The sequence below is a fragment of the Doryrhamphus excisus genome, chromosome 7 (assembly GCF_030265055.1).
Source record: "Doryrhamphus excisus isolate RoL2022-K1 chromosome 7, RoL_Dexc_1.0, whole genome shotgun sequence".
NCBI lineage: Eukaryota > Metazoa > Chordata > Actinopteri > Syngnathiformes > Syngnathidae > Doryrhamphus > Doryrhamphus excisus.
This window is the reverse complement of record NC_080472.1, coordinates 19,446,643-19,467,157: the sequence shown is the minus strand read 5'-3', so window position 1 is coordinate 19,467,157 and position 20,515 is coordinate 19,446,643. Positions and strand designations below refer to the sequence as shown.

Sequence of the window (20,515 nt, the reverse complement as noted above, 5' to 3'; positions counted from 1 at the left end):
TCACAGTTGTTGGAATTAACTTCTTTCTGCTGACAGTCAAGTATGAGGGTGCATGAGTGCTGCCGGCACTGGGTGAACATGAATCCCAGCATGTACTGTGACTGAAATATCGATACTTCCGACACCCGAGAGAATTGCCGACAGTCAAGTATGGGGACATCAGGGTGCATGAGTGCTGCCGGCACTGGGCGAACATGAATCCCAGCACTGAAATATCGATACTCGCACCACCCGAGTCATTTGAGACATGTTTTTCTGAACGTACATCACCACTGTGACATCGCTGGCAACACCTCACAGTTGTTGGAATTCACTTCTTTCTACCGGCAGCACTCATGCAGCCCCAGACTATAACACAACCGCCACCAAAGACCATTTTCTCGCTCGTTGTTACGGTCCCCGCTGCCAGCTATTTAGGCAAATAATGTCTCATTTACATAGTATTGTCCCTTGAGGGGTGGACGCACTTGAATAAAGACCTCAGTTTTTTGGATACTGTTTTGTCATGCAATCCAATTATCAGTCTTGCAAATCTGTTAACCAGCAATTATGTCCCTTCTTCCGCTCCTCTTAGCATCCGTAATTGGTCTGGGAGAAGAATATTGCATTAAAATGATTACCATTTCTCAATTTTCTTTCCCCGTTTGTGGTAAATTCCCTCACGTCCCGCCACTTTAATTAGCGTATATTGAAAAATAAACACTAAGTGATTGTTGCTGTCCAGCTGGGCTGAGGGAGTGGCTTCCGAGTAATTAGTCTATTAGCCCAGTTAGAACGCAGACCTTCATTAAGTGTTTTGGGTCGAGGAATTCTCACATGTATACAAATAATAATAATAATAATATTAATAATATTAATCATACTGAAGTCACCCGAATAAAGGCTTTTGTAGTAATGATCCCCTACCTGAGCCATTATCAATAGTCCGAGGCTCCCTGCTGTGTCGGGGCCTGGGACCATGGATCTAGGACTTTTAAGATGTTACACGGGAGAGAAGAAGCGAGCAAACCACAACAGGAGGTCGAGAACAGAGCAGGTCGATTAGGATCCTCCCCCGCTGTTCTTGCACACCCTTGGAACGTCCTCTTTGGATGTGAGGCCGGCAGGAAGGGGAGCTTGTAGGTGTGTAGGGAGAGAGACCGTCCATGCATCCATATCATGCCAGATATTAGCTGAGGCTCAGAGCTAACCTGTTTGATAGTCAAACGCCCACTGCAATATAGAATATGTGTTCATAAATTGAGTATTGAGCATGTTTACACGTCAACACAAAGGCGCTAATTTCCTCCAGTCTCTGGAACCTCACTCCGTTTGTCGATTTTTATTATGGTTGTCATGTCCAGCTTGTTGTCGTGTTAGTTTTGTATTAGTTGCTGCAAGTAAGAGCTTGTAGTTGTGTTGAGAGAGTGACTATCCATGCATCCATATCATGCCAGATATTAGCTGAGGCTCAGAGCTAACCTGCTTGATCGTCAAACGCCCCCTGCAATTTCGAATATGTGTACATAAATTGAGTGTTGAGCATGTTTACATGTCAAAACAAAGTCGCTAATTTCCTCCAGCCTCTGGAACCTCACTCCGTTTGTACATTTTTATTATGGTTGTCATGTCCAGCTTGTCCTGTTAGTTTTGTATTAGTTGCTGCAAGTAAAAAGTGTGTTGCTCAACTTCCTTCTGACGTGTTAACCACTCCCCCACCGTGCAGCCGTAACCCAACTCCATGAGCCAAATATTACTGCCGCTTGTAGCGCTGCCTCACCTTCACAGTATAAGCTGTTGCTCAGAAAAGTGCGCTCATGAGACTCAATTATTTATATCCCGTGTAGCAAATGCAGATCTGTAAGTGTGAATTATTGAAAATGTGTACGATAGTGCAAGCGAGATCGTTCAAAGTTTTTTTTTTTTCTTTCCTCTCTCCCCCGAGCGAAATCCGACAACTAATATGAGGCAGCATCAAAGATGCTTAGTATCAGCATTCTTTAATTTGGCAGTGGCGGCTTAGTTGTCTTATGAAGGTGTTTAGATGTGGCGTCCCAGTTCTGGGTTTCCGTCTGCAGTGGTGGTCTAACGAGGAAGCGTGTGCAATGGAGCTAACTCAAAGCTGCAAGTTTTACCTTTTGTCCTCCCTCTAATGGTCTGTCATTCTTCCTTCTGCAGATAGCGCTAACACTTTCACGCATTAACACTTCAAAGTGTTAATGCAGGAGAGCTTTATGAGGCTGCAGAATGTCTGACTCAACAGAGATGAAGGTCATTGTCCGGATATTTTATGGTGACAGTGTCCAAAAGTCTTTGTTTTTTTTTAGGAGGCATGTCACAGTCTCACAAGGTCAAAACTCACACATTTGGGCATGAATAGAACCAGAAAATACATAAGAAAACATGTGAATATGGAATATGTATATATATTGTAAAAATAAGAACAAGTTGGATTAGCTGACATCTCTAGCACCGGGAACTCCATTTATCATTTAATGATTGTGTGGATTTTTGTACGGTACATTTTGTTAGTTTGCTATTGATATGCCTCAGGCCAGATATTAGCTTCCTTCATAACACATCCTTTGAGCGGCGAGATTAATTACGATTGATTTTTGCTATGAGTAACAACTAAGGGGCAGAACTGAAGCTCAGAGCAAATCTGCTTGACAGCGAAATGCACAAATCCAATACAAAAGAATAACTGCATACTTTTCTATGAGATATTGCGAAATAAGAGCATGTCAGCATTGTACAACGGCAATGAAGTTGCTAACAACTCTAGTATTGGGAGCCTCGCTCCATGTATCCTTTGTAGATAGATGATTGTGTGGATATTTGGTCGGTACTACAAATTTATTTAACAGCTTCCTTCAAGTCACTGTTCTTTGAGGGGCAAGATAATAAAAACTATTAACAACCAATATAAGACACAACTATAGTGCAGAGCTGAGGCTCAGAGCTAAAGCACATGATAGAAGTGCAATGCAATAAAGTACACACTATTTACTGTTGAGCATGCTTACATGTGGACGCAGGTGTCTACAAAGGAACCTCATGCCAAAAGCATGTCAACAAATGTAATGAAGTTGCTAACTGGTAACCTCACATTGTGTGCATTTTCCTTTTGTGTCTCACGCCGGCTATTAGCTTCTTAGTGGAGAAACAAATAAAAGCGACTGATATCCTGAAGGTGACACAACAAAAGTGCAGAATTGAGGCTCAGAGCTAACTTGCTTGATAATTGAATGTGTAATTACATAGAGTAGGCCCACACTAGTTATTGTAGAGCATGTGGACGCGTGTCTCTACAAAGGCGCTAACCTCTTAAGCATTGGGAACCTCATGCCAAAGAGCATGTCAACAAATGTGATGAAGTTGCTAACTGGTAACCTCAAATCCAATCAATCGTCGCAGAAAGCCAAAAGCGTTAACACAAAACATGTTTTTGTACTTTGTACTATTAAAATTATAGTTTTACATGCAGAAATGCGTTGATGCGGCATCTGCGGTGATGCGGATTCGGCATCTGTCCATGGTGGTGAAGACGAAACCGAGAGGCAAAGCTCTCAATTTACCGGATGATATACTGTATGTTCCTACTTTCACCTATGGTCATCAGCTTTGGTTGGCTGGGCTCCCCCCACCCCCCTCCCCCTTACAGATACAGTGACAAGCACTGTCTTCCAGTAGAACCAGCATTGTGGGGAACCAGACGAGGCGACTCAGGCATCTTAAATCTATTAAATTCGACTGTGCAAGGTGTTCTTATAGGATCTCTTGTGCAATACTGCAACAACAAACCCCTCCTATCTCTCGCTTCCTTGTTACTATGGCGGCCGATGCTGCAAGGTGACGGGCGTGCAATTAATAAGAGGTAATTTAGTTAAACGTACGTGTGTATGTAATGTACCAATAAACCCCGCCGTGCCAGTAAAGCACGTGCAGCGCCACGTCTCCAATTACATATCTCACGGTTATGCTCATTACTGCCAGCGGATGGGTTACAATCAAAGAGAATTATTATTTATATGCACAGCGATGGATGGGAATAGTAATGGACAACCTGCTGGGGAAGCTGCACTTCCATTAGCCTTGGCTTAGTGTCGTACGCACATTAAAGGTTTTCTACTCGACGTCCCGACGCGGGACACCTCGGCGTCACGCCTGATGTGGCGCTCGATCCGTCATATCGTGAAGTGGCTTAGCGGCAGCTGCAGGTGTAATATTGTTTTCACTTGACGTCCTCAAAAGGTCAAAAGGAGGAAGCCATCTATTGCCGGACCGTCAAGGCATGACAAACGATCGGGACGCAATCAATCGTTTTCATTTATCACTCCGCTCAAAGGGCGATGACCTGAAGGGAGCGGATATTCACCCACACTCTCACTTGCTAAACAAACCACAAAAATCAACAAAAACATTAAGAAAGGAGTGAGGTTCCCTGGGCGTGAGAAGTTAGCGCCTTTGTAGAGACACGCGTCCACATGCTCTACAATAACTAGTGTGGGCCTACTCTATATAATTGCACATCCAATTATCTTGCAAGTTAGCTCTGAGCCTCACTTCTGCACTTTTGTTGTGTCTCCTTTCCGATATCAGTTGCTTTTATTTATTTGTCCGCTAAGGGAGCTAATAGCCGGCGTGAGACACAAACGGAAAATGCACACAATCTACCAAAGCTACATACATGGAGTGAGGTTACCAGTTAGCAACTTCATTACATTTGTTGACATGCTCTTTGGCATGAGGTTCCCAAGGCTTGAGAGATTAGCGCCTTTGTCGAGACATGCGTCCACATGCTCTACAATAACGAGTGTGGGCCTACTCTATATAATTGCATATCCAATTATCTAGCAAGTTAGCTCTGAGCCTCAGTTCTGCACTTTTGTTGTGTCTCTTTTCGGATATGAGTTGCTTTTATTTATTTCTCCGCTAAGGAAGCTAATAGCTGGCGTGAGACACCAAAGCTACATACATGGAGTGATGATGTAATGATATAATTGTAGACTCTAAATACTCAATTAGTGTGAATGGTTGTTTGTATATACAGTATGTGCCCCACAATGGGCTAGCGACCCACCACATTTTTTTTTTACCCTTGTCTGTGCCTTGCTACTAAAATGATAAGTGAGGGAATTCTAAGCGTCACGCGCCGTCGTCTGTTGTGATGGCGGCGAGGGCACGGTGCAGACAAAGGGCGCACTGGGTCGTTTCGCCAACAAAATCCCTCTCTTTGTTTTCTGTATTTTTGATAAGAAAATGTTGAATGAATGATATCGCCACTCATGTGACCTCAAGTGGGCACATCTGCCACCCGACCAAGTGTTAAATGATAAAGATACCACGCCATTGTTCCGTCTCGCCGCTCTCCGCATAACTAAACATTGGCCTTCACTTGGAGCGCATCAGGTTGGATCTTCTTTATCTCATGCAAATAAGCCTCGGCACAGCAAGGGTGGGGGGCGGGGAATTGGGGGGGGCGGGCATAAAGCACCAGTTGCTTCCTTGCTCTCCCAGCGCTCTTATTGTTTTTTCGCTCCACTTTGACAAGGAGATACAAACATACGCCCCGCCGCCCCCCGTGCACAAGTCTATCACACACACACGGCGCGGTGTAGTTTCCACAGTCGGGTGTCGTCTGTGACAGCGTGTGTGAATGAATCACCTTGAAATTTTGGGCTTGCGAGGCGAGCCGGAGAGCATTGATCTGGCATGATTTTAGGGAAGAGATATAGTTGGCATCCAACTGTCCAGCAAGTTACAGGCTGTGCTTTACAGATAGCGTGATAGAGCCGTACTGCACTGGCATGTCGGAGCGCTCGACTTCCTCTACCTGCGTAACTCCTGTACCTTCTTATTCTTATTGACGTGAGTTTGGATGTGCATTTATACATGAAATCATCAATCACTATGCTATAACCAGAATGGGTTATGGGATGATGCGTAGTCCAAATTGTTTTTGTGTGTCTGTAGCTTTAATACTAATGAGCTGTGTTCGTCCACGCCACTATCTACTTGTTTCCAATTGGTTCAATCCCAAAGGGTTGACAAAAAACACAGCAGTATGAATCTAATTAATCCATTCCAGACACCAAAAATGTATAAAAAAGTATATTTTGACATGCAGAAATGGGTGCTTTGTTTGTATCATCCATCAATCCGTCCATCCATCCATCCATCCATCATATCCCTCCATCCAACCATCCATCAATCCATCCATCAAATCCATCCATCAATCCATCCATCAAATCCATCCATCCATCAATCCATCCATCCATCCATCTATCCATCCAACCATCCATCCATCCATCCATCCATCCATCCATCATCCATCCAACAAACCATCCATCCATCTATCTATCTATCCATCCATTCATCCATTCATCCAACCATCCATCCATCCATCCATCCAACAAACCATCCATCAATCCATCAATCCAACCATCCATTCATCCATTCATCCATCCATCCATCCAACCATCCATCATCCATCAATCCATCCATCCATCCATCTATCAATCCATCAATCCATCCAACCATCCAACCATCCAACCATCCAACCATCCATCCATCCATCTATCCATCCAACAAACCATCCATCAATCCAACCATCCATTCATCCATTCATCCATCCATCCATCCATCCATCCAACCATCCATCATCCATCAATCCATCCATCCATCCATCTATCAATCCATCAATCCATCAATCCATCCAACCATCTAACCATCCAACCATCCAACCATCCAACCATCCAACCATCCATCCATCCATCTATCCATCCAACAAACCATCCATCAATCCAACCATCCATTCATCCATTCATCCATCCATCCATCCATCCATCCATCCATCCATCCATCCATCCAACCATCCATCATCCATCAATCCATCCATCCATCCATCCATCAATCCATCCAACCATCCATCCATCCATCCATCCAACAAACCATCCATCAATCCAACCATCCATCCATCCATCAATCCATCCATCCATCCATCCATCTTCTCCCGCCTATCTGAGATTGGATTGGAGGGGGTGGGCAAACTACGGCCCCGGGGGCCACATGCGGCCCACCAAGCATTTTAATCTGGCCCCCCAGTTACTTTCTAAGTATTTCAACTTTTAAAAACTGTTGAGGGAAATTTTAGACAAAACTGTAGCGTATGAAAACTGCGGTTTGAGTGCTAAAGTTATAGTCGCCGTAGCGAACTAACAAATAGTCTGAATTTTATTTTATTTTAAGATCTGTAGCGAAGCCTTCAAAGAAACTGTTCCTCACAAACAAGTGATGGATATGCCATGTTTTGACCTTTAACCCTTGTTTCTGGTGCTCTTCTGCAGCTTTCGAGGATGCCGGTGGAAGCCTGTGGTCAGTACTCCAGCTGCAGCGAATGCCTGGGCTCAGGAGACCCTCACTGCGGCTGGTGTGTCCTGCACAACACGTGAGTACGGCATGCGACCACAGCCGCACCGACGCTCTCATTAAAGGCAATTTGTACACTAAACCGTTCGCTATCTTGCCTATCCTCGATTCAACTCCGAGCGCGTCCATCCAGCCGTCGCCGACTTTTCCATCTGTCGCAAGCGCGCACATTCGCACTCCCCGCCAGCTGTCAAACTCCAAGATGGGAGTCGAGATGGTGTCTGACGTGGGAGAGGAGGCGAGAGCGCTTGATTTCCCACTCGGCTGTAAATTGAAAATGGCTTTCTCGTGTCAGTGCTAGCCCTCTGGGGTAGGGCATGTGTGCGAGGCTCCATGTTGGAGCCCCGTATTTAGCACCTTCGTCCCTGCTGGCGCTGTGAGGACGTGGCTGAGGGGAACATATTGACCGAAAAAGTGCAAGGTGCGAGTAAAAAAAGAAGGATCGGGAAGGTAGACGAGGATGTGTGAACGATTTTTAGTCTCTTTTGCAAGAAATTGTAATTGTAATGGTAATGGTAATGGTTTAATTTCATTTGAACATGCATCAGATTACAATTGAATGCATCCCATAATCAGTTCACAGTTCCACATGTCCAAAAGGAGTAGGAAGAAGCAAAGCTTATTAAATCCTACCCCTCCATCTGGTACTTTTACAATCAGTAACTGTTACATTTGTTCACTTCCTGCTTTCATAATATATATTTTTTAATTTGTTTTATTTTTTAATGTATTTTATTAATTTGTATTTATTTATTTATTTTGTCACATACTCAAGTAATGGTAATGGTTTAATTTCATTTGAACATGCATCAGATTACAATTGAATGCATCCCATAATCAGTTCACAGTTCCACATGTCCAAAAGGAGTAGGAAGAAGCAAAGCTTATTAAATCCTACCCCTCCATTTGGTACTTTTACAATCAGTAACTGTTACATTTGTTCACTTCCTGCTTTCCTTAAATGTAATTTTAGTTTTTTTATTTAATTTAATTTAAAAATTTAAAAAAAAATTCATTATATTATATTATTATTTTTTATATTAATATTAATTAAATTATTAATTTATATATTTTTTTAATTTATAATTATTTAAAATATATTTTGTATTTTTTTGTCATGTATCAAAGTACGAGCTGAATTATGAATTATCCTTACTGACCATTTTTTTTGCAGTACATTTAGCGAGTGAAGATTTGCTTTTATAGTTATTAGCCCATATTTCCACACAATAAGTAAGATATGGTAGAACCAAATTGTAGGATACTTTTAAACATTTACAAAACCTCCAACAACAGCGTAATTTAATAGATCATAATTGCACATTGAGTTGAAGAATTACAGTAATTAGGGCTTGGATGGCCCCCAGGAGGGTTATATATAGAGTTAGCTTGTTTGTAATGCTGCACATTTTAGAGCATGATAGGCGTGTGTGTGTGTGTGTGTGTGTGTGTGTGTGTGTGTGTGTGTGCTCGTATGTGTGTGTTCAAGGCCATTAACGCCCTGGACATCCAGCAAATGGGTGTCCACAGATTGCCCTGTCACACTTTAGCCTGATAGAATCTGCCTCAGCCGTCTCCTCTCTCACACACACACACACACACACACACACACACACACACACACACACACACACACACTAAAATCAATTCCATCAAACCCATCCCAAAGAGTATTTGCTTATTATAGGCCAGATACTAATTGCAATAAGGCTACCTTATACCTGCGGGTATACAATACTAGTAATTGTGCTGCTACTACACTAGTTCTTCCGAAGAGTAGAATTTAAATGTGTATGATGGAAGTGGCCGCAGGGAGCCATCCGGATAGCAATTATTAAGCTATCACGGCATTAGCATCGCTTCCCGGGCCCTTAAATGTGCTATCAAAGTGCAAACGGCTGATGGTCTTAACACCCGTGCTAAATGCGATGATAATGCAACTTGTGGAAATGTGGCTTCCAATCTGTCTGCCTGTCACGCTTGACGGGAGCCTTGACGGCCTAGTTAGCCGCTCGCACTGACTGACAGCTGACAGATTGGCATTACTGGAGGTGGTGTATCCGCCACGGAGCGTATGGGCTCCTCGCAGAGAGTCCTCGGGTGAGTTTGCATACAAAAAGTAGGTAAAAGTCTTTATACTGGACTCACAACCTCCACTAGACTTGATGTTTGCTAAATACAAGGTGCTATATGATGTGCTATATATATATCACTATATTGACAGTTACTATGGTACCCATTATGTCATTGGATGCTCATATCACCTTGTACTTCGGTACGTGACAAAATTAAAAAAAAAAAATTAAATTCAAAAAATTAAAAAATACATTTATAATTTATAAGTACCAGATGGAGGGGTAGGATTTAATAAGCTTTGCTTCTTCCTACTCCTTTTGGACATGTGGAACTGTGAACTGATTATGTGATGCATTCAATTGTAATCTGATGCATGTTCAAATGAAATTCAACCATTACAATTACCATTACCATTACTTCAGTATGTGACAAAAATAAATAAATAAATACACAAATTAAAAAATAATAAAAAATAATAAAATACATTTAATTAAAAAAATTTTTAATTAGATTAGGAAAGCAGGAAGTGAACAAATGTAACAGTTACTGATTGTAAAAGTACCAGATGGAGGGGTAGGATCGTACTTTGGTACATGACAAAAAAATTAACATTTTAAATAATTATAAATAATTATAATTAATTATAATAATTATGAATTAATATAAATTAATAATTCAATTAATATCAAAATAATTATAATATAATGTTATATTAATATTAAGTATTTTAATTAAATTAAAGTGAAAAAAATGTAAATGATATTAGGAAAGCAGGAAGTGAACAAATGTAACAGTTACTGATAATAAAAGTACCAGATGGAGGGGTAGGATTTAATAAGCTTTGCTTCTTCCTACTCCTTTTGGACATGTGGAACTGTGAACTGATTATGGGATGCATTCAATTGTAATCTGATGCATGTTCAAATGAAATTAAACCATTACCATTAACATAATGAAAGACACAGGGTTTACAAATCAAACCCCATGGCCCTAAAAAACAGTTGTTAAAGTCCTTCAGTGTACTTGTACTCATTGTACACAATGACCACTGAGTTCGGTCTGGTCCAGACTAAAAAAAAAAAATGTAGACTGGTCTGGAAGCAGCTGAGTCTGACATGCAAAGCAAGCTTGGAGGGCGGTGGAGTTTGCATCCATCCAAAGTCAAAGCAAGGAGGCACTTTTGAGTGCTTGTCAGCATCTCCTGTTGATTTCCTCCCATGCACTATTGATTGCCTTCCCTTTCCCTGTTCTTCCCTGGGCTCTTCTGGCCAATCTATAGAGTAAATAAAGCCTATGCTGATAGAGAGCAGGGCACAGGAGAGAGGCCGCTTATTTTCAAGGTTGATTGGATACAACACAACTTTCCAAGAAGAGGACTTTTAAGCGACTCGCGTGTTATCCTTCCCGTGGCCACGCCTCCGTGGTGTTGGGAATGATGTTTACATTAGCTCGTTCAATCCTGGCCTTTTTTCAGAAGACAACCCCTTCAGTGGCGGCCATTTTAAACAAAACAGCCACGTTGAACTCCTAATGTCACTTCCTGTCTGCCACCCATTCTGCTCCCCGACTACTGCAACACACCAGCACAATTTAATTTATGTCTTAAATGGCTTATTTAAGGCTACACGGTGGTCGAGTGGTTAGCACGCAGGCCTCACAGCTAGGAGACTCGAGTTCAATCCCACCCTCGGCCATCTCTGTGTAGAGTTTACATGTTCTCCCCGTGCATGCGTGGGTTTTCTCCGGGTACTCCGGTTTTCCTCCCACATTCCAAAAACATGCTAGGTTAATTAGCGACTCCAAATTGTCCATAGGTATGAATGTGAGTGTGAATGGTTGTTTGCCTTTCGCCCGAAGACAGCTGGGATAGGCTCCAGCACCCCCGCGACCCTCGTGAGGATAAGCGGCAGAAAATGGATGGATGTTCATACTTGGCTGTACAGCGGTCGAGTGGTTAGCGCACAGACCTCACAGCGAGGAGACCCGAGTTCAATCCCACACTTGGCCATCTCTGTGTGGAGTTTGCATGTTCTCCCTGTGCATGCGTGGGTTTTTTTCCGGGTACTCCAGTTTCCTCCCACATTCCAAAAACATGCTAGGTTAATTAGCGACTCCAAATTGTCCATAGGTATGAATGTGAGTGTGAATGGTTGTTTGTCTATATGTTCCCTGTGATTGGCTGGCTGGCCACCAGTCCAGGGTGGACTCTCAGGGTGTGAGAGGACAGCTGGGATAGGCTCCAGCACCCCGGATAAGCGGTAGAAAATGAATGAATGTAATCATTGGACAGCCCAACTGAGCTCCTTTTGTGAGATTCTTTTTTTTTAGATGGAAAGTCACTTCCATTTTTTTCCACTAGAGGACGTTTTTTCCCCCTCATATTTATATTAAAACTGACTGTAGTGTTTAGCATTGGAGGGGTGCTTTAATTCATTCGTAGCTGTCTTTTCTACCTGAGGATGCTTGCACCTGGGCTCTGGTGTGTGTCCCTTGAGAGTGTGTGTGTGTGTGTGTGTGTGTTGGGAGGGGGTTGTCACCTGCTGCAGAAGGGGGGAACTTGAGGGAAGGGAACAAGGTCAAGAAGTGACAGGGGCATCAGGATGGAACCGAGTGTTGCACCTTCAAGTTGCTGTCACTGTCACACACACACACACACACACACACAAACCACCACTAGATGGGGTTTTATTGGGTAAATATCACTGCATATTTAACAATATTTATGTGTACTACATACAAGATATGATGGCCGTATTGTCTTTCACAGGATCCATAGTGTGCTGTTTTTGTGTATTATCTCCAAAGTGTCATTTCTTGCACTTAATGAAAGGCTGCATGGCCTGTGGGTGTACGGGTTTAGTCCATCCACAGCGGGGTCATGGCCAGTGGGCCAGGTAATGACTCTCCCGTGGGGTCTCTCCGTGTGTGTCCATGTGGACCAGCACTCTTAATGACGCTCCATGTGTCATTTGCGCGTTTATTCACCAAAAACTAAACATCAAAGTGTTACATGTCAATGCTTGAATCATGGAAAAGCTTCAGAAACATACATGTAGTTACGTATGTGACATGACAAGCACACGGATGCCCAGATTGGGCTTTGCAGGAAAGGAATAGCTTTTCCTTCCACAGCCGGCTTGACCTTCTCCATGCCTGACATTAGATATGCATTACACCAAAGTCTCGCCAGACTGGTTTCATGTCTGCAGACTACCTGCAAACATATGGAGGCACACCGCAGAACGCACGGAAATAGCGAAAGCTTACAGTTTTGCATTTTTATTTAGCGGCAAATGTTTACTTTCTGATGATGTGCTGTTTTATTCAATTATGGACACTTTGTATAGCCTGGAACCGTGCAAGGAACAAGGATACTTAGCTTAAACTAAATAGATAACAAATAGAAAAGAAAAATACAATATAAATTCAAGAAAATATTAAATCCAGGTCAAAAACAGCTTTATGGAACTATTAGAAAACATAGAAGAGGCGAAAAATAGTTCACACACAAAAATAAGAATACAATGAATATACTCTAAATAACTAAGTGATGGGGGCACAAGTAAAAAAAATGTAAAAAAAATATTTATTATTAATTAACAATATAATTAAAGTAATTTAATATAATGAATTTATTATTAATTAATTAATAATATATTATGACTAAAATTATATATTATTTTTATTTTTGAGCATTAATATGAAATAAAAAAATATGACACAAGTCAAAAAATGTTTAAAAAATATGTATTATTAATTAACAATATAATTAAAGTAATATAATTATAATGAATTTATTATTAATTAATTAATAATATATTATGACTAAAATTATATATTATTTATATTGTTGAGCATACATATAAAATAAAAAAATATGACACAAGTCAAAACATGTTTTAAAAATATTTATTATTAATTAATAATATAATTATAATGAATTTATTATTAATTAATTAATAATATATAATGACTGAAATTATATATTATTTATATTGTTGAGCAAAAATATAAAATGAAAAAATTCTGGCACAAGTCAAAAAATGTTTAAAAAATATTTATTATCAATTAATAATATAATTATAATGAATTTATTATTTATTAATTAATTAATAATATATTATGACTGAAATTATATATTATTTATATTGTTGAGCATAAATATAAAATAAAAAATTCTGACAGAAGTCAAAAAATGTGTAAAAAATATTTATTATTAATTAATAACATAATTATAATGAATTTATTATTTATTAATTAATAAATAATATATTGTGACTAAAATTATATATTATTTATATTGTTGAGCATAAATATAAAATATAAAAGTGATGACGATTATGACTAAATGAAATAACATTTTCAACATCCATGACCTACATATCTATATGGACCACCATGCGCCAACATATCCACAACATGAGAGCCGATTCAATCATTAAAGAAGATGAATGGATGAAATGTAGAGGCTATATCGCCCACCCGGTATCATGTGATCATCATAAGTGGTGATTGCGGTGTCGTAATTGCATCACCTTATCAAAGGGCCTTCAGTGAGACAGAGTGCAGCTTCATCTCCATTCAGGGCCAATCTAATCAGTCTTTAGATCGCCCTCTGCTATAATTCAGGCAGTGGAACCGAAACAGCAAAAGATACTAAAAAAGGTCATTAACGATATTTCAGAACTGTTGTCATACATCAGTATTATCATTTCAGACGGCTATATTTCCAAACAAAATGATAATAGCTAAGTAGTACCAATTTTCTAAACTCGATACAAACATCAATTCAGCCAATACAGAGCGAACGTTTCGACTTGCGTGGCACTAATTGAAATAATCGAGGAAAACATACAGTACATCTGCAAGCTTAAATATATCGTGCGGCGTACCCCAGGGGTCAATACTGTGACCAAAACTGTTCTATTCAATCTATATGTACATAAATGTCATGAAAAGCTCAAGCTAATATTATTTGCAGACAAAAGCTAATCAAAAAGAGACACAAAAGACTGTTTGATAAAAAACTGAACCTACGAAGAAGAAATGTACAACTTCAGAATAAATTAAGTTGTAAATTTCCGAAAATCTTTTTGTGAATTTATGACTTAATTCTGAGAAATGCTCAAAGGTTTTTCTCGACTTATTGTCGTCATACAAAGTAAAACATATATATGTTCAAATAAAACGAAACCATTACTGCAGAATTAGCTCGCAGAATGGTATGGAATTAGAGGGTAGCAAGCAATATGTGAAGCCAGGAAAATATACAGTACATCTGCAAGCTTAAATATATCATGCGGTGTACCCCAGGGGTCAATACTGTGACCAAAACTGTTCTATTTAATCTATATGTAAATGACATATGAAAAGCTTAAGCTAGTATTATTTGCAGACAAAAGCTAATCAAAAGAGAGTCACAAAATATTGTTTGATAAAAACTGAACCTAAGTATAACTATTTTTTTTCTCAGAAATGTACAACTTCAGAAAACTAAACCATTACTGCAGAATTAGCTCGCAGAATGGTATGGAATCAGAGGGTAGTAAGCAATATGTGAAGCCAGGAAAATATACAGTACATCTGCAAGCTTAAATATATCATGCGGCGTACCCCAGGGGTCAATACTGTGACCAAAACTGTTCTATTTAATCTATATGTACATAAATGACATATGAAAAGCTGAAGCTAGTATTATTTGCAGACAAAAGCTAATCAAAAAGAGTCACAAAAGATGGTTTGTTAAAAACTGAACCTAAGTAAATCTATTTTTTTTTCAACTTTAGAATGAATTAAGTCGTAAATTTCCGAAAACCTTTTTGTGAATTTATGACTTAATTCTGAGAAATGCTCAAAGGTTTTTCTCTTAGGACTTATTGTCGTCATACAAAGTGAAACATATATATGTTCAAATAAAATGAAACCATTACTGCAGAATTAGCTCAAATGAGACCACCTGCTGTGGGTAATAAGCACGACTGTTGCACCTGCACTTGGCATTGCCCGTGATTGCCTGCCTCCCTCCCTGCGGACCTGCTCCACTTCCCCATACAGAGCAAGCATTGTGGACTGGATGCTCCATTCACATGCAGTCACTCGCAGGAAATATGAGCGATGCCTGTAACTCCAGGTTGGGTTTCTGCTAATGTGTGCATGAATAAAACTCCCGTTGTGCCTTTCTCATTCCTTGCAGGTGCACCCGAAAGGAGAAATGCGAGCGTTCGTCGGAGCCTCGCCGCTTTGCATCTGACATCAGGCAGTGTGTGCGTCTCAGCGTGCACCCCAACAACATCTCCGTGTCCCAGTTCAGTGTGACGGTGAGCTATCACACACAGTGTTGACATGTTTTGGCGAGCGGCGAGACAAACTGGCACTTAGACAATGTAATTACTGCGCTCCGTATACTGATTAGTGGCCAATAACAACAACACAACTCTAATCCCGATTGTGCAAACGTCCAGTGAAGCGGTCATTAACATGGTTTTACTTGGCAGCACTCGCGTTTCAACAACCGTTTTGATCTATCATCTCAAGGGACCGTACCAGAGACAAGAATAGACTTCAGAGTAGTCAGCGTACAGCTTGTATAGCACAGAAATTGAGTCAGTACGCAACCATTTAAAAAAAAAAAAGCACAAAATCTATTTTTCTCCCCATGAATCGCAGCTCCACAAGTGCGGCGTACCCCAGGGGTCAATACTGTGACCATAACTGTTCTATTCAAACATAAGCTAGTATTATTTGCAGACCAAAGCTAATCAAAAAGAGTCACAAAAGACGATTTGATAAAAATTGAACCTAAGTAAAACTATTTTTTGTCAGAAATTTTAGAATGAATGAAGTCGTAATTTTCCGAAAACCTTTTTGTGAATTTGACTTAATTCTGAGAAATGCTCAAAGGTAAAAAAATATGTATATATATATTCGTCTCCCCATGAATCGCAGCTCCACAAGTGTGGCGTACCCCAAGGGTCAACACTGTGACCAAAACTGTTCTATTCAATCTATATGTAAATGACATCGGAAAAGCTTAAGCTAGTATTATTTGCAGAGCAAAGCTAATCAAAAAGAGTCACAAAAGACGGTTTGATAAAAACTGAAAACTTAGTAAAACTATATTTTTCTCAGAAATGTACAACTTTAGAATGAATTAAGTCGTAAATTTCCGAAAACTTTTTGTGAATTTATGACTTCATTCTGAAAAATGCTCAAAGGTAAAAAAAAAAAAAAAGCACAAAATCTATTCTTCTCCCCATGAATCGCAGCTCCACAAGTGCGGCGTACCCCAGGGGTCAATACTGTGACCAAAATTGTTCTATTCAATCTATATGTAAATAACATCGGAAAAGCTTAAGCTAGTATTATTTGCAGACCATCACAAAATACGGTTTGATGAAAACTGAACCTAAGTAAAAGTATTTTTTTGTCAGAAATGTACAACTTTAGAATCAATTGAGTCGTAAATTTCCGAAAACCTTTTTGTGAATTTATGACTTCATTCTGAGAAATGCTCAAAGGTTAAAAAAAAAAAGCACAAAATCTATTCTTCTCCCCATGAATCGCAGCTCCACAAGTGCGGCGTACCCCAGGGGTCAATATTGTGACCATAACTGTTCTATTCAATCTATATGTAAATGACATCGGAAAAGCTTAAGCTAGTATTATTTGCAGACCAAAGCTAATCAAAAAGAGTCACAAACGACGGTTTGATAAAAACTGAACCCAAGTAAAACTATTTTTTTCTCAGAAATGTACAACTTTAGAATGAATTAAGTCGTAATTTTCCAAAAAACCTTTTTTGTGAATTTATGACTTCATTCTGAGAAATTACTTCATTCTGAAAAATGCTCAAAGGTTAAAAAAAAAAGCACAAAATCTATTCTTTTCCCCATGAATCGCAGCTCCACAAGTGCGGCGTACCCCAGGGGTCAATACTGTGACCAAAACTGTTCTATTCAAGCATAAGCTAGTATTATTTGCAGACCAAAGCTAATCAAAAAGAATCACAAAATACGGTTTGATGAAAACTGAACCTAAGTAAAAACTATTTTTTTCTCAAAAATGTACAACTTTAGAATGAATTTCCGAAAATCTTTTTGTGAATTTATGACTTCATACTGAGAAATGCTCAAAGGTTTTTAAAAAAAAAAGCACAAAATCTATTCTTCTCCCCATGAATCGCAGCTCCACAAGTGCGGCGTACCCCAGGGGTCAATACTGTGACCAAAACTGTTCTATTCAATCTCTATGTATGTATTTACCCCGAAGGTTCTCATTTGCGTTTTGACCCTTAAATAACACTTTTAAATGAATATCCAGCATGCAGCAGAGGAATTTGATTTACCGGGGTCAAGCCTCAATGATCATTTCTCCATCTGTGCTGCTCTGAGGGTCAGCGGCGCCATTGTTGCTTCCCCACCTCTTCGCCACTTTAATGGTATTCATAGACTGCCTCGTGTTATAGGGATCATTCCGCAAGAGTGTTTAACCTTTTCCCAGTGTGTGGTTTTTACCCGAAGGGGGCCGCCACGCGACTCCCAGGATGATTGGACTTGGAATAAAAGGAATGGGGATGCTTTACGGAACTGTTTGGTCCCACCTTCAAAAATACTTTTAGGGGGGGGGGGACTGCCTTTTTCATTAAAGAGCAATCTAAAAACAGCAGGACTCAGCCTTTCTCCGTTGCTGAGCGAGCCTTAAATCAAAAGCCGTGATCCAAGTCCTCCTCAGCAGACACGCCGTCCCATCAATATGTATATTCTGGTCTTGACCCCCCCACCCACCCATGCCGGTCCACCTGCTTTCTCAGCTCCATATTCAAGGATGGTTTTTTTTTTTTTTTTCCACTTGAGCTGACGTTGCTAAATCAACTCACGTTCTCATCCTGTTTCTCCTGAAGCTGGTCCTGGAAGCCCACAATGTGCCAGAATTATCCGCGGGGGTCAACTGCACCTTCCAGGACCTGGCGGAGATGAGCGGCCTGGTGGAGGGGAACCGTATCAGATGCTCCTCTCCCGCCGAGAAGGAGATGCCTCGTGTTATCGTCAATAAAGGTAAGCTCATCTCTGGGTCTGATTTTTTTTTTTTTTTTTTTTTTTAGTTCTGGGAAGTTCTATTCCTGTCTTCTAATTAGTCGGTTCTCGGTTGACACAGAGGGAGGCTTGTAGGCTTCAAGGTAACTTTTAGGCGGCCTAATTAGGACGGATCCACTGTCAGGGGTGCTTTACCTTGATTGATGAATGATTCCCGCTTTGGAAGGCAGCGAGGTGACCCGAGCGTCTGTGGAGGTGCTGCTGAATTAAACATGAAGTCCTTCATTAGGGCCAGACAAAAGGACACGGATGAGCTACAGACGAGCTAGCGTGTCCCTCAAAGACTCTCCATCCCTACGGAAGTCTTTGATAGTCACTGATAGTCAAATGATGTTGTGGTATATGTCTTATATTATTATGCAGCAACCGGTGGGATGCGCCTTTTATTCAGGCCCAACGAGTTGCCTCACAGGCTCAAGGGTCTATCCAGTTAGCATGTAGTTTTGTTTTGTCATTTGATAGCATTCACATGTTACTCCTGTCTGTCAACCCATTTAATGAATACATCAAATATTTTTAAAAATTATAAAAAAAAAATGTAAATGTAAAAATATATTTTTTCAATTTTTTAAAAATTAAAAAAATGCTAATAATATAAAAATAGGAAAAAAATAATTTTAAAAGATTATAATAATATATATATAATATAATAATAAAAGATTATAGTCTTTATCGACAGGCTTTCCGAGCTCAAAGCCTTTACAGTTCCACATCCCGTGGAACCTTGGTTAGCATCAGTAATCCATTATACAAGGTCAGACTCTAACCAAATCACTTCCCCTGAAGATATCATGGAAATCCATTCCAGAAAGCCAAAAACATGAACGCAAAACAGTACTCTATTTGAAACGGTGCTAACTGAATCATTTTTCAGAAATCATCATTTTCTATCACATTATCCTCACAAGGGTCGCAGGGGGATGCTGGAGCCTATGCCAGCTGTCTTCAGGCGAGAGGCGGGGTACACCCTGGACTGGTGGCCAGCCAATCACAGGGCACAGGCTCAAGGGTCTATGCAGCTAGCACGTAGTTTTGTTTCGTCATTTGCGAGCATTCACATGTTCCTCCTATCTGTCAACCCATTTAATGAAAAATGAAAAATAAATTTAATAAAGACGCCAAAAAATGGACAATAATATAAAAATATCAAAAAAAATAATCCAAATAATTTTAACAAAGAATATAGTCTTTATCAACAGGCTTTCCGAGCTCTAAAAGCCTTTACAGTTCCACATCCCGTGGAACCTTGGTTAGCATCAGTAATCCATTATTAAGGTAAGACTCTAACCAAATCACTTCCCCTGAAGAAATCATGGAAATCCATTCCAGAAAGCCAAAAACATGAACGCAAAACAGTAATCTATTTGAAACGGATGCTAACTGAATCATTTTTCAGAAATCAGAAATCATTCATTTTTGCCAAAAAATGGACAATAATATAAAAATAGCAACAAAAAAAAATAGAATAGAATATAGTCGTTACTGACAGGCTTTCCGAGCTCTAAAAGCCTTTACAGTTCCACATCCCGTGGAACCTTGGTTAGCATCAGTAATCCATTATTAAGGTCAGACTCTAACCAAATCACTTTTCCCCTGACGAAATCATGGAAAAAGCCAAAAAAACATGAACGCAAAACAGTACTCTATTTGAAACGGATGCTAACTGAATCATTTTTCAGAAATAAGAAATCATTCATTTTCTACCGCTTATCCTCACGAGGGTCGCGTGGGGGGATGCTGGAGCCTATCCCAGCTGTCTTCAGGCGAGAGGCGGGTTACACCCTGGACTGGTGGCCAGCCAATCACAGGGTACATATAGACAAACAACCATTCACACTCACATTCATACCTATGGACAATTTGGAGTCGCTAATTAACCTAGCATGTTTTTGGAATGTGGGAGGAAACCGGAGAACTCCTAGCTGTGAGGTCTGCGC

General features: G+C 40.1%; 1 protein-coding gene across 2 annotated transcripts in view; it reads left to right on the top strand.

Annotated features, from left to right (window-relative positions):
* The window catches only part of plxna4 (plexin A4), a 171,808-nt gene that overhangs the window by 120,559 nt on the left and 30,734 nt on the right, over nucleotides 1–20,515 (top strand). The window contains exons 5-7 of one of the 2 annotated variants that reach the window (XM_058078395.1): nucleotides 7,329–7,429; nucleotides 15,680–15,803; nucleotides 18,386–18,539. In XM_058078395.1, coding sequence (XP_057934378.1) covers nucleotides 7,329–7,429; nucleotides 15,680–15,803; nucleotides 18,386–18,539 — 379 coding nt within the window. Of the gene's footprint in view, nucleotides 1–2,157; nucleotides 3,014–7,328; nucleotides 7,430–15,679; nucleotides 15,804–18,385; nucleotides 18,540–20,515 lie in introns of those variants that run through there. The other variant, XM_058078396.1, reaches the window with a different exon arrangement.